Raw genomic sequence first — 11,990 nt, 5'->3', positions numbered from 1 at the left:
CCCTCCCAGCAGGACCCAGTTCTGTGCTTCAAGGCCACGGGGTCTTGTTACTAGAACCTAATACATACTCAATAAATTCAATGAGATGATCTTAACCTAGATATAGTACATCAACCAGAGCAGGTGAGCATGAATGGAGGTGGCCGCTGGCACTGATTTTAAATCATGTGAGAAAAATGAACAACCTCAGTGCTTGGGATGAAAACAGTCAGACTTTCATGGGACCTGGCTGTCACCTACAGACATGGAATCAGACTGTAGAGGGAGGCCCTGGGCGGTTCAGCACCGCGGACAGCTCCGCAGGGCCCTGGCATCCCCCTCACCCTGCCCACCTTTATGTCTCTGTCATTGTCCTATTTTTAAAAAGGGTTCCCCACACCCAAAGCTCATAATCAGGAGGTGTGGGCCAGGGTAGATGCAGGCTGCTGCCTCGAATCACCCACAACCTTGACTTGGGCTCAGGACCACAGTCTAGGTCCCTAATTCTGTGGCTGAGAATTCTCTAAGACCCATCCAGGTTTCTCCAAATGTGTTTCAGGTGTGGACAGAGACCCAAAGGTCATGTAGTTACCTGGATGTCCAGAGTACGTGCTTTAGCATCCACTAACAGTCAGTTGTTGGCCATCTGGAGCCGGGAACTGGACCTGCCTTATATCTGCTACCCCACACATGGGCCAGACCATCCACTGTGCCCCCACCTGGCCCCTTGGGTTACCTGTGCCACAAATATCCAAGGCCTTCCGAGACATGGTCAGGACGGGGCTCCATTCTCGCCCTTCCTCCTCTGGCCTGCCTCTGGTCGCCAACCTTCATGCCCGGCACGGGCTGGCTATCAGCCTTCTTGCCCTGCCCTGTGCTGTCGCAGTTCCTGGAGCCCCAGGCCACCTGGTGCTCACACGCTTTACCTGCAGTTTGAGGAACTCGTCTACCTGTGGATGGAGCGGCAGAAGTCGGGGGGCAACTACAGCCGCCACCGGGCCCAGACGGAGAAGCATGTGATCCTGTGCGTGAGCTCCCTCAAGATCGACCTGCTCATGGACTTTCTGAACGAGTTCTACGCGCATCCACGGTTGCAGGTGAGGCCCCGCGCATGGCCCCACCCCACTGCAGGTGAGGCCCCGCCCACGGTCCCACCCACGGCTGCGCTAAGGCCCCGCCCACGGTCCCACCCACAGCTGCGGTGAGGCCCCGCCCACAGCCCCATCGGGACCCAGAACCCCCTGAGCTCTCTGGGCCTCTGTTTCCCTGCTTGTGGGGTGGAGTCTGGATGGTCTCCCACATTGTAGGGGGTGGGTCTGTGGCGTCCTGCCTTCCTGCCGTCACAGAGAAGGCCGGGGGTCCCGAGAGGCTATACGGAGGTGAAAACAGTAGGAAGGCAGGGTGGGCAGGGCGCCCGCGAGCTTGCCAGGGGGCTGACGGTGCCCTACCTGCAGGACTACTACGTCGTCATCCTGTGCCCCACGGAGATGGACATCCAGGTTCGCAGGGTCCTGCAGATCCCACTGTGGTCCCAGCGGGTCATCTACCTCCAGGGCTCCGCGCTCAAGGATCAGGACCTCATGCGGGCCAAGTGAGCGCCCGGTTGCGGGGAGGGTGCGGTCCTGCGCCGGCCAGCCTAAGCGGCGGCCCTGAGCACTATGCCAACCGGGAGGGGCCATCAGCCGGGCGGCAGCTCCAGCTTTGTGCCTGCTGCCCGCCCAGGCCAGCCGGGCCCCTCACTGACCCCCGCATAGCCTCCTGGGCAAGCCCACCAGCTCCTCTCCCACCTGCCTGGCTGTGTTTGGGGGCGAGGCGGGGGCTGCTACTGCTGCGCCTTGGGTGGGAAGCTGAGGCTGTGGGTGGATATTCTTCTAAAGACGAGGTGACAGGGTGACTTGAGGTAAGGAGACTGAGTTGTGAACAGAACTTTCCAGAATCTGCTGCAGCACATTCTGAGACACCCGGGAGGGGGCCCCCCCACCCCTGGAGGGCCCTCCCATCCCCCCGCCACTCGTCACCATTTTATTACAGAGCCTGATGTAACCTTCGTGGTGAAACGGTAAAATGTGGGTTGTATGGAGGCCAAGGCAGCAGGAGCCCGGGTAGCCAGGGCCCCCATCCACCCATCTCCTGAGCCCAGGAATCAAGGGCCCAACAGGGACAAGTAGGGGGTGCAGGGTGATGGGGAGCGAGGCGCCAGGCCTCCCTGCCCTGGGGCAAGTGGACCCTCTCTCAGGCGGCCTTTCTGCAGCCAAGGGCTGGGGGCGGGGCATGAGGGGAGCAGACCTGGCCATCCCCAGACCTCTGGCAGCCTGTCCCAGGAGGGGACAGGACAGCAGGCGGGGTTCAGCATCTCTGCCACAAAGTGCACCCCCTTCCATGCCTCAGCCCCACCCTGAGTGTGTAGGGGCCCATCCTCAGCCCGTGCAGGGCTGGTCAGAGTGAGGCGGGGTCCTGATGGCCCAGACAGGGAAGGCCGGTCCTGTGGTGCTCAGACCTGGTGCTTTGCAGGATGGACAATGGGGAGGCCTGCTTTATTCTCAGCAGCCGGAACGAGGTGGACCGCACCGCTGCGGTGAGTGCCCCCCGGCCACCGGCCCCCCGCCTGCCCGCCAGCCAGAGGGGCAGAGCCCCTCCCCCAGCCTGCTGGCTGCCCTCAGCAGTGACCGTGGCCTCCCTGCTCAGGACCACCAGACCATACTGCGTGCCTGGGCCGTGAAGGACTTTGCCCCGAACTGCCCCCTCTACGTCCAGATCCTCAAGCCTGAGAACAAGTTTCATGTCAAGTTTGCAGGTACGTTTGGCCAGGAAGGGGGGGGTACCCGTGTGGTCCAAGGGGAGCATGCTGGGGGTAGGGGTGGGGTTGAGGCAGAGCCCATGCAGGTGCTGCACCTGGGAGCCTGGGGGTCAGTGAGGGCAGGGGCCAAGGGCGGGGGAGGGGCAGGAACACCATCTGATGAGCACCTCTAAGGTGAACAGATCTATGCTGGACACCTGGGGGGCAAAAGGTGTTGCCAGCTCCCTCCCCCCACTCCCAGCCCTGGAGCTCTCCGCCAAGCCTGGGAAACAACCACAGAAGAGCCAGGAGAATTAACAGGCTCGGGAAAGTGGGGCGCTGGAGGGAGCCTTCTAGGGAGACGAGGGGGCGCCTACTGTGGGGGACAGTGAGAGGTGCTCAGTGACCCTGACCTTCCTGCCCGCAGAGCACGTGGTGTGTGAGGAGGAGTGCAAGTATGCCATGCTAGCCCTCAACTGCATCTGCCCAGCCACGTCCACCCTCATCACCCTGCTGGTGCACACGTCCCGCGGCCAGTGAGTTCTGCCCTGGGACCACCACGTGGCATGCAGCGTGCTGCCCTGGAGAGGAGCAGACACTGGAGGCAGGGGACGTGTTGAGGAGCCTGTGATGGGGGCGGGGGGGTGAGGAGCCCGAGATGGGAGCGGGTGGCGACCCGGGAGGACCCAGCTGGGAAGCAGTAGGTGCCTTGCCAGGATTGGGAGCTGGGGGCAGCCTTGGGGCTGCAGGGAATCACAGGGAGGGACCTCCATGAAGCAGAGGGCCTAGTGGGGGTGGGGGGCTCAGGAGAGCCACCGAGTCTAGAAACAGCGATAGGGGCGGGGGTGTGGTTGGGGGACACGCTTGGCCTGTGGGAGAAGGCGCGTTGGTGTTCAGCACCTGAGCTGGGGTCCCAGGTAGAGCGGGAGGTGAGGGGCTGCCCGGGACAGAGGAGGGGTGCCATCTTCTCTCTAGCAAGACACCCCAACGGGTGGCCTTGGCTCCTTGTGGGGCCTGGGCGGCCCTCGGGGAGGAACCAAGGAGATGTCGGAGGACCCACAGGCCACAGAAGCCGGTCTTGACTCTGAAACCTTTTGACCCCCCTGAAAGCTGGACCATTATGTTCACAGCTCTTTAAAACTGGCGGAGGGACCCATCAGGCCACACCCGGGTGTAGTCTCCCACAGACGGGGAGGGGCGGGGTCAGGGGTCACGTTGCCTTCCACTCACCCTGGAAGCCTGGAAGCGGCCAGGCCAGGCGGGGCAACGGTGGGGGTGACGTCCTGCCCGCGCCCCAGGGAAGGCCAGGACTCGCCAGAGCAGTGGCAGCGCATGTACGGACGCTGCTCGGGCAACGAGGTCTACCACGTGCGGATGGGGGACAGCAAGTTCTTCCGCGAGTACGAGGGCAAGAGCTTCACCTACGCCGCCTTCCACGCGCACAAGAAGTACGGCCCCTTGCACCCTGTCCAGGCCAAGGAGGGAGGGAGCGCTGAGCGGGACTCGGAGGCAGAAGTGGGCGGGAACTCGCCCACCGTCGGGAGGGTGGGCGGGGCCTCGGGGCCGGACGCCACGCCCACTCAGCGTGAGACCTGCGCCCAGCACCTCTCTCTGAGGCAACCCTCGGTGGGTCTTCGGGGTCCCGACCCTCACGAGGAGCCCGAGAGGGGCAGCTCTGGGCTCCACCCCCGTCCGTCCGTCCGCCCAGGTACGGCGTGTGCCTCATCGGCCTGAAGCGCGAGGACAACAAGAGCATCCTGCTGAACCCGGGCCCACGGCACATCCTGGCGGCCTCCGACACCTGCTTCTACATCAACATCACCAAGGAGGAGAACTCGGCCTTCATCTTCAAGCAGGAGGAAAAGCAGAAGAGGAAGGGCTTCGCGGGGCAGGGGCTGTACGAGGGCTCATCCCGCCTGCCGGTGCACAGCATCATCGCCTCCATGGGTGAGGCCGGGCACCCGCTCCCACCTGGGCAAGCGGGCAGGGGCCCCACCGGAGACCCCAGTCCTCAGGCCTGCATGTAACCCTGGGCAAGCCCCCTCTCTCTGGGCCTCAGTTTGCACATCGGTCCCGCGGGGTCATCCCTGCCTTCCTGTGGGGACATCACTGTCAGCACTGGGAGGGAGCCTCCACCCCCAGGACAGTCCCGGGAGGGGCTGCCAGCCAAGTCCAGCCACTCTGTTCTAGGGACAGTGGCCATGGACCTCCAGAATACGGAGTGCCGACCCACACAGAGTGGCGGGGGCAGTGGGGGCAGCAAGCTGGCGCTCCCCACGGAGAACGGCTCAGGCAGCCGGCGGCCCAGCATCGCGCCCGTGCTGGAGGTGGCTGACAGCTCAGCCCTGCTGCCCTGCGACCTGCTGAGTGACCAGTCAGAGGACGAGATGACGCCGTCGGAGGATGAGGGGCTGTCCGTGGTGGAGTGAGTGTCTCGGGGCGGGGGGAGGACAGGCGCGCTCCAAGGGAGAGGGGAGGCACAGCATGTGCGTGCCTGGTGCCCAGGAAGAGGGGCCGCCAGCACTGGGCCTGGACCCATGCTCTGAACCAGGCTTCCAAACAGCCTCTGCGGAGACCTTGCTTGGCAAGTGGAATCTGGGGACCCAGCTCCTGGGCAGGAAGGCTGTGCTGTACCCCCTCACCCCTCATCCTCCTCAGCCTCGCACTGTGGGCCGGCAGCCAGACCTGAGTACCACAGCCTACTTGATCGAGGCGGCTGCACTCTGAGCACGGTCTGCGGAGCCCTGGGTGAGGTGCCGTCCAGGTCTGGAGGCTGCTGCCCTGGGTTTGAGTCCAGATCTTCCTCTGAGATCATGAGACGGAAAAGACTCCAGTGTGTCCTGGAGTCTCAGCCACTTGGCCTCGTCCCAAACAGATAGGCAGCACCTGACCCCAGGGCCATGGCCAGTCACAGGCCTGCACGGCCTGTCCCTCTCAGCTGGGCTGTCATCGTGCTGTGGCCACTCTCTGCTCCTGCCTCTGTCCCTGGGGTGGAGTCAACGCACTTTAAAGATGGGTTGCTGGAACTGGGTCCAAGATCAAGGGGGCTCTACAGGGCTCCTGCACACTCGGAGCAGGTGGCAGACTGGCCTCTGACGCCGCCTCCCTTAAGCCAACTGGAGGCCGAGCAGAAGGCCAGCCCCTCTCCAGGTGGCCTGGTGGCCTACCACCCCACATGTCTGCACTGGGCACTGAGGGGCCAGCCGGAAGGTGGGGGGCAGCCTGTGGGGCACCCAGCCCAGCCTGGCCACCAGTAGAACAGGGACCAAGGGCCAGCATCTGCCCCGGCGTTGGGGCACTGGGAACACCAGGGTAGGGGAACCCCTTAAGGCTCTTCTGTGGCTCCCAGGCCTGTGTGAGCTCATGTGTGTGTGTGTGTGTGTGCATTGCATGGAATCTCCTTCGATCTCGAGAGAACAGACACAGGTCCTGGTCACAGCCCTCCTTCCTGCCTAGGGGTTGAACAAAGGGGTCCTGGGGCTTCCTGGGCTGGAGGGGCGGTGGTGAGGCTCTGAGTGCCCCAGCCCAGTCTGGTCTACGAGGCCTGGCGCCCCCGTGTGGCCACCCAGGGTGAGGGGCACATGTCTGAGGTTCCTGTCTCTCCCACCCCTCCAGGTATGTGAAGGGCTACCCTCCTAACTCACCCTACATCGGCAGCTCCCCCACCCTGTGCCACCTCCTGCCCGTGAAAGCCCCCTTCTGCTGCCTGCGGCTGGACAAGGTGGGTCACAGCAAAGATGGGGAGGCAGCAGGGACCCTGAGGACATCCTGACTCAAGTCCACCTCCCCGGTGTCTATTCCTCTGAGGGGGGCAGGTTCCCTCCCTCCTGCATCCGCATGTGTGTCTGAGGCGAGGGTGTGCCTCTCCTGACCACAGTCCACTTACCAGCACCAGGATGTGTGTGTCAGACCCTCAGCCCGCAGTCCAGCTGCCCTTCTTGCCAGAGCCAGTCCTGACCCACTTCTGCGTGCCCGTCATGCCTGCCTCCCTCCATCTCAAGGCTCCTCGCCCCCACCTTCCCTGGGTTTCTCCTGTATTTGGGGAGTGCAGTCATCGATTCAGTGGAGCGTCCCTGAAGGGGGGCAACTCAGCCTTTGCACGGGGCAGGGGCTGGTCCCCCCAGAGGTGCCACATTCTCTGGGAGGCCTCCCTGCGATGCTGCCTTAGAGCGTGTGGTTCGGGTCCACACCTGGTCTCCCTGGAGGAAATACAGCTTCACCTTTGCAGTCAGGACGTCACTGTGGGGAGACACGTGGGGACCGGGTACAAAAGCTGCTCATCACCGACCCCCTGATGCGTTTCCTCTGTAGTTGATGGATGCAGGTTCCAGTTCCTTCCATGTTTGAGTCCACTTTTCCCCGTGAGGAGGTTCTTCCCCTTTCTTAGCCATTTGTGCACATCAGTGTGGACTCAGCGTTTCACTCAGTAAACCCGCTGTGCGTTACTGCCACGTTGGCTTTCTGTGCGGATCCTGCTGGTTTTGACACTCAGACTTTCCTGGTTTTGCTGATGGGGCCTCCAGGTCTTTCCGATGCGTCTCCTGATCTGTGAAGATGTCTGTGCTTCCGAACTAATGGTGCCTGCCCCCCCTTTTTGTTCCTACTCCAGTCCTGGGACTGGCTGCTGCTCCAAGAAACCTGATTCCTGTTAGTGGAAACCACGTTTAGAAACAAGATGGGGATTTGGGGTGCTCACTGCTGCCCTGCATCTGAGCCTCTCTGCAAAGAGCTAGAAAGTGGGCACACACACAACAGAATGTGTACACACATGACAAAATGTGCACACACATAAAAAAAGTGTACACACCACTTGAAAGAATGTATACACAAATGACAAAACGTGCACACACAAAACATGCACACACAACAGAATGTACACGCGTGACAAAACATGCACACACAAACATGTATACATACGCACACGCTACAGAGCATTTACACACATGGCAGGACATGTGCACACAAGATGTGTACACACGTGCACACACTATGGGATGTGTATACACATGACAAATGTATGTATACACACAACATGTATACACATGCACACACTACAGAATGTGTACACACATGACAAAACGTGCACACACAAAATGTGTATACACGCGAGAGAATGTGTATGCACGTAATATGTGTGTACACACGAGAGAATGTTATACACATAAGAAATGTACACACACATACAAAATGTGTACACACATGCACACACTATGGAATGTGTGTATACGTGACAAAATGTGTGTGTGAACACACAAAACATATACAAATGCACACACTACAGAATGTGTACACACATGACAACATGCACACTCAAAAACGTGTATATGCACGAGAGAATGTGTATACACATAAGACGTGTGCACACACGAAATAATGTTATACACATAAGAAATGTGCAACACATACAAAACGTGTACACACATGCACACACTGCATGATGTGTACACACAAGACAAAATGTGCACAAATACAAATGTGTCCATGCAGACACATCTGTGTCTGCATCTGCTAAGGCCACAAGCTCACAGACACCTCCCTTCCCACCCCCGCAGGCCCAGCTCGCTCTGTGGGGTATGGTGGATGGCTGGTCTGTAGCCCAGGTGACACCAGGTGCCATTTGGCCTCAGGCTTCCCTGGAGCACCCTCCCTCCCCCTCCATGGTTGATTCCAGCGTTCTCCCCTTCCAGGGCTGCAAGCACAACAGCTACGAAGATGCCAAGGCCTATGGCTTCAAGAACAAGCTGATCATCGTCTCGGCAGAGACGGCGGGCAACGGGCTGTACAACTTCATCGTGCCGCTGCGCGCCTACTACCGGCCTCGCCGGGAGCTCAACCCCATTGTGCTGCTGCTGGACAACAAGTGAGGGGCAGAGGGCAGGGCATGGGTGCCCTCACCTTTGGTGGGGAGTGAGGGGAGCGGCCCCACCCCGCCTGCCCCTTCCCACACCCTGGTGCTGCTCCATCATCCTCCCCATGACCATGAACCTCCCCCAGGGTGCACCCCAGCACCTCTACCCCCAGAGGCCTGCCAGCCCAGAGCTCAGGGTCCAGTCTCAGCTGTCCTGGGGCCTTGGTTTCCCCTTGAGGACAATAAAGAGTGGCCCCATTGGCCTCTAAAGGCCCCCCGGTCCAAGCCATCATGGTCCTGGGGCCCCTGCTCCACCCAGGTCAGAACTGGTGTGGGGGTGGGGGAGCCGGGTGGATGCCTGCAGGCCCTGCTGTGCCCACAGGCCCGACCACCACTTCCTGGAGGCCATCTGCTGCTTTCCCATGGTCTACTACATGGAGGGCTCCGTGGACAAGTAAGGCGCCTCTCGGCAGGAGGACCCCCGCCCCGCTCTCCTCCCCCCAGGCGGGGCGCCCAGGGCCAAGTAGGGGGCGGCTGCACCCACGGGCATGTCCCCGCAGCCTGGACAGCCTGCTGCGGTGCGGCGTCATCTACGCGGACAATCTGGTGGTGGCAGACAAGGAGAGCACCATGAGCGCCGAGGAGGACTACATGGCCGACGCAAAGACCATCGTCAACGTGCAGACCATGTTCCGGTGAGGTGCCGGGGTCACCCTGAGCTTCCCCTCGTCGGTGGCCAGGGGCCCCACCCCCAGCCCCTCCCCATGTCCATGACCAGGACCGCCCGCCCCAGGCTCTTCCCCAGTCTCAGCATCACCACCGAGCTCACCCACCCGTCCAACATGCGGTTCATGCAGTTTCGCGCCAAGGACAGCTACTCTCTGGCTCTCTCTAAACTGGAGAAGGTGAGTAGCCCCTCGCGAACCACCCCTTCCCCTCCCACCCCCACATGAAGTGCCCCTTCTGACTCTGCCCAGCTGAGGGCCTGCACCAGGCCTGGAGGGTGTGGGTGCCTGCCCTCCTCCGGCGGGGTTCTAGTCCCATTGTGAGGCTCTCGAGCGTGCAGCCCAGAGACTTTAGGGTCCTCGGCCAGGAGGGGACGCTGTCCCCTTAAGGCAAGGTCCATCCCGGCCTTGTGCTTGGCCAAGGCTGCTAGTTATACCAGAAATTACTAGCCCAGTGACACCAGCCCTGACACCACACCCACGTCTGAGCCATGTCCGTTCTGTCAAACGCCGGCGGGGACGTGTTCATCCTGGTACTGACGAGGGCTCTGGGACCAGAGCGGGGAGTGGTTGCCTCAGGTCACGCAGTGGCTCAGAGGCCAGGTCAGCAGGGGCCCGGAGGGCACGGGGACCCGCCACGGACCAGTGGTGCTGCCCTGGCATGTTTGTGGACCCCAGGCCCTCCCCAGCCCCTGTCTGGGTCAGTGTAGCACTGCCCTCCACTGAGAGGCAGGGCCGCGCTCAGGTGGCCCCAGGTGAGACCAGGAAACAGGTGGGCCGCTACGAGGAGACCCAGCTAATGAAGTCGGGGGCAGTGACCATTCCCTGTGAGCCCAGACGGGGGTCCTTGTCGGGGGGCAGCTTGCATTTGCATGGCTAACCCCACACCAGGCCAGGCCTGGCCCCAAAAGCAGACAGAGGGGCAGCGCGAGAGCTCCACCTGCCCAGAACCCAGGTGGACGATGGAAGTACGTTTTGCCAGGAGGCCCATGGTGGCCCCGGAGCCCCTGGGTCGGTAGCCAGAGGCCTCAGTCAGCAGCCGAGGAGCTCAGGCTGTCCTGCCCCTGGAGAAGGCTTGGCCTGCACCCCACACGACAGCCCATTGGAGCCCACTCAGAGCCACTTCCTACCAGCCCGTGAGCTGATCCTCCGTCTGCTCAAACTGGGACTGTGGGCATCGGAAGCGGCCCCGGCCAGGACTGTGTCCAGGTGCTTGGGCCAGTCTGACCCAGTTCAGGCAGGATGACCAGCACAGAACTGGGGTCAGGGCTGACATCCTGGCGCTGGTCCTCACTCGCCGCCAGCTCCCTATGGGCCTGGCACCCTCACCTGTTCAGCCAGTGGGCTTGAAATAGATCCGTCAGCAGACACTGGCCTTCCTCAGCAGACACCACAAGTCCACCCCACTTTGCCCTCTGTGGCAGGCATCACCAGTTGACCACACCTTCCACCTTCTCCTGCAGCATCACCTCCAGGGAGGGGCAGGGGCAGGGGCGGCCCACTCCCCACCTCGTGCTCTGGTTTTGTGATGGGGAGAGAAGTTAGCAAGTGAGCACGTGTGACCTGGGGAGGCTGCAGCCCAGGGTTGAAGGCCCTGCCGATGGGTACCCTGGGCAGGGCCAGGCCCATGCAGTGCCTGGGGGCTGAGGACAGAGGGGCACAGAGCCACGTGATCCACCCCCTCTGGAGAGATGGCCAGAGCCGGTGCCTCCCCCGACCTATGCACACAGAAGATTCCACAGAGGACGGAGTGGGAGTGTGGCATCACGCTGTACATACAATCTGGATGAGGGGAGTCCTGTTTCGTGAGCGGAAACTGCAGGAACATCGGAAACGCTTCTGGCATTCAGATCAACGTGCTTCCCCGAGATCGAAGTGGCACTAGGGCGGGGGTGGGGGTGGGGGATTCAGGAAGGCGTGGAGGGCAGTGGCTGCATCTCCCTGGAGGTTCTCAGGAAGGTCTCCCAGAGGCTGGGCCACTGCCCACCCCACTCCCCACCCCGTCCCCAGACTCAGGTTCCTGGTGGCATCATCGTTTCAATGTCCGCGGCACCTGTGACAGTGACGTCGACCAGGGCCCAGCCTGCCCGTTCAGTCCTGCTCCCTCCAGACACGTGGTTCTCAGAAGGGCTCGTCCACGTGGGTTCCCATGTCTCGCTGTGACCTGTGACCTCAGAGCTTGGGCTACAGCCTCCAGTCCCTCCATGGCCACTACAGAACAGGCAGCATGAAGTCACTGAAACATCAAGCCCTCCTTCGTCCACAGTCTCCCTGGACCCGCCCTCGGTCTTTGCTTCTCAAACCATTCACTATTCTTAGTGAAGGGAAACCGACAGCTTTAATGATCTTGGGAGTCTCCCCACTTGTCCTCATAGCGTGTGGCGGGAGCGTGCAGCCTGGAGTCAGCAGGCCACGCAGGTTGGATTCCAGGGCTTGTCCATGATTCGTTCTTTCGGGACAGCAAAACGCCGCTCAGAACTGACACACTGTTTCCCTCTTGGACACCCACGTGCCAGCACACCCTCGGGCTCCCTGCTGCTGGGGAGGGACAGAGGTGAGGCCCGCTGCCCCAGTGTTTGTCTGCCCTGCCGGCCGCCAGCCGAGTTTGCAGGAGGAAGCTGCGGCAGCGGGAAGCAGCCCCAGGAGAAGGCCCCGGGAGGGC

General features: G+C 61.7%; 1 protein-coding gene across 18 annotated transcripts in view; it reads left to right on the top strand.

Annotated features, from left to right (window-relative positions):
* KCNT1 (potassium sodium-activated channel subfamily T member 1) overlaps positions 1-11,990 on the top strand; it is a 79,403-nt gene that overhangs the window by 58,732 nt on the left and 8,681 nt on the right. For 13 of the 18 annotated variants that reach the window (XM_086323444.1, XM_086323441.1, XM_086323437.1 and 10 more), the window contains 13 exons: positions 912-1,076; positions 1,434-1,570; positions 2,491-2,554; positions 2,665-2,773; positions 3,183-3,291; positions 4,054-4,203; positions 4,464-4,702; positions 4,946-5,180; positions 6,371-6,476; positions 8,443-8,615; positions 8,986-9,057; positions 9,164-9,298; positions 9,397-9,508. In XM_086323444.1, the coding sequence (XP_086179570.1) occupies positions 912-1,076; positions 1,434-1,570; positions 2,491-2,554; positions 2,665-2,773; positions 3,183-3,291; positions 4,054-4,203; positions 4,464-4,702; positions 4,946-5,180; positions 6,371-6,476; positions 8,443-8,615; positions 8,986-9,057; positions 9,164-9,298; positions 9,397-9,508 (1,806 nt within the window). Of the gene's footprint in view, positions 1-911; positions 1,077-1,433; positions 1,571-2,490; positions 2,555-2,664; positions 2,774-3,182; positions 3,292-4,053; positions 4,204-4,463; positions 4,703-4,945; positions 5,181-6,370; positions 6,477-8,442; positions 8,616-8,985; positions 9,058-9,163; positions 9,299-9,396; positions 9,509-11,338; positions 11,624-11,990 lie in introns of those variants that run through there. The other 5 variants (XM_086323440.1, XM_086323433.1, XM_086323428.1 and 2 more) reach the window with 2 other exon arrangements.

Source organism: Bos grunniens, chromosome 11 (assembly GCF_055505025.1).
Source record: "Bos grunniens cultivar Pamir isolate PY7600 chromosome 11, Bosgru_T2T1.0, whole genome shotgun sequence".
In the NCBI taxonomy this organism is placed as follows: Eukaryota; Metazoa; Chordata; class Mammalia; order Artiodactyla; family Bovidae; genus Bos; species Bos grunniens.
This window is presented reverse-complemented; position numbering and strand designations above follow the sequence as displayed.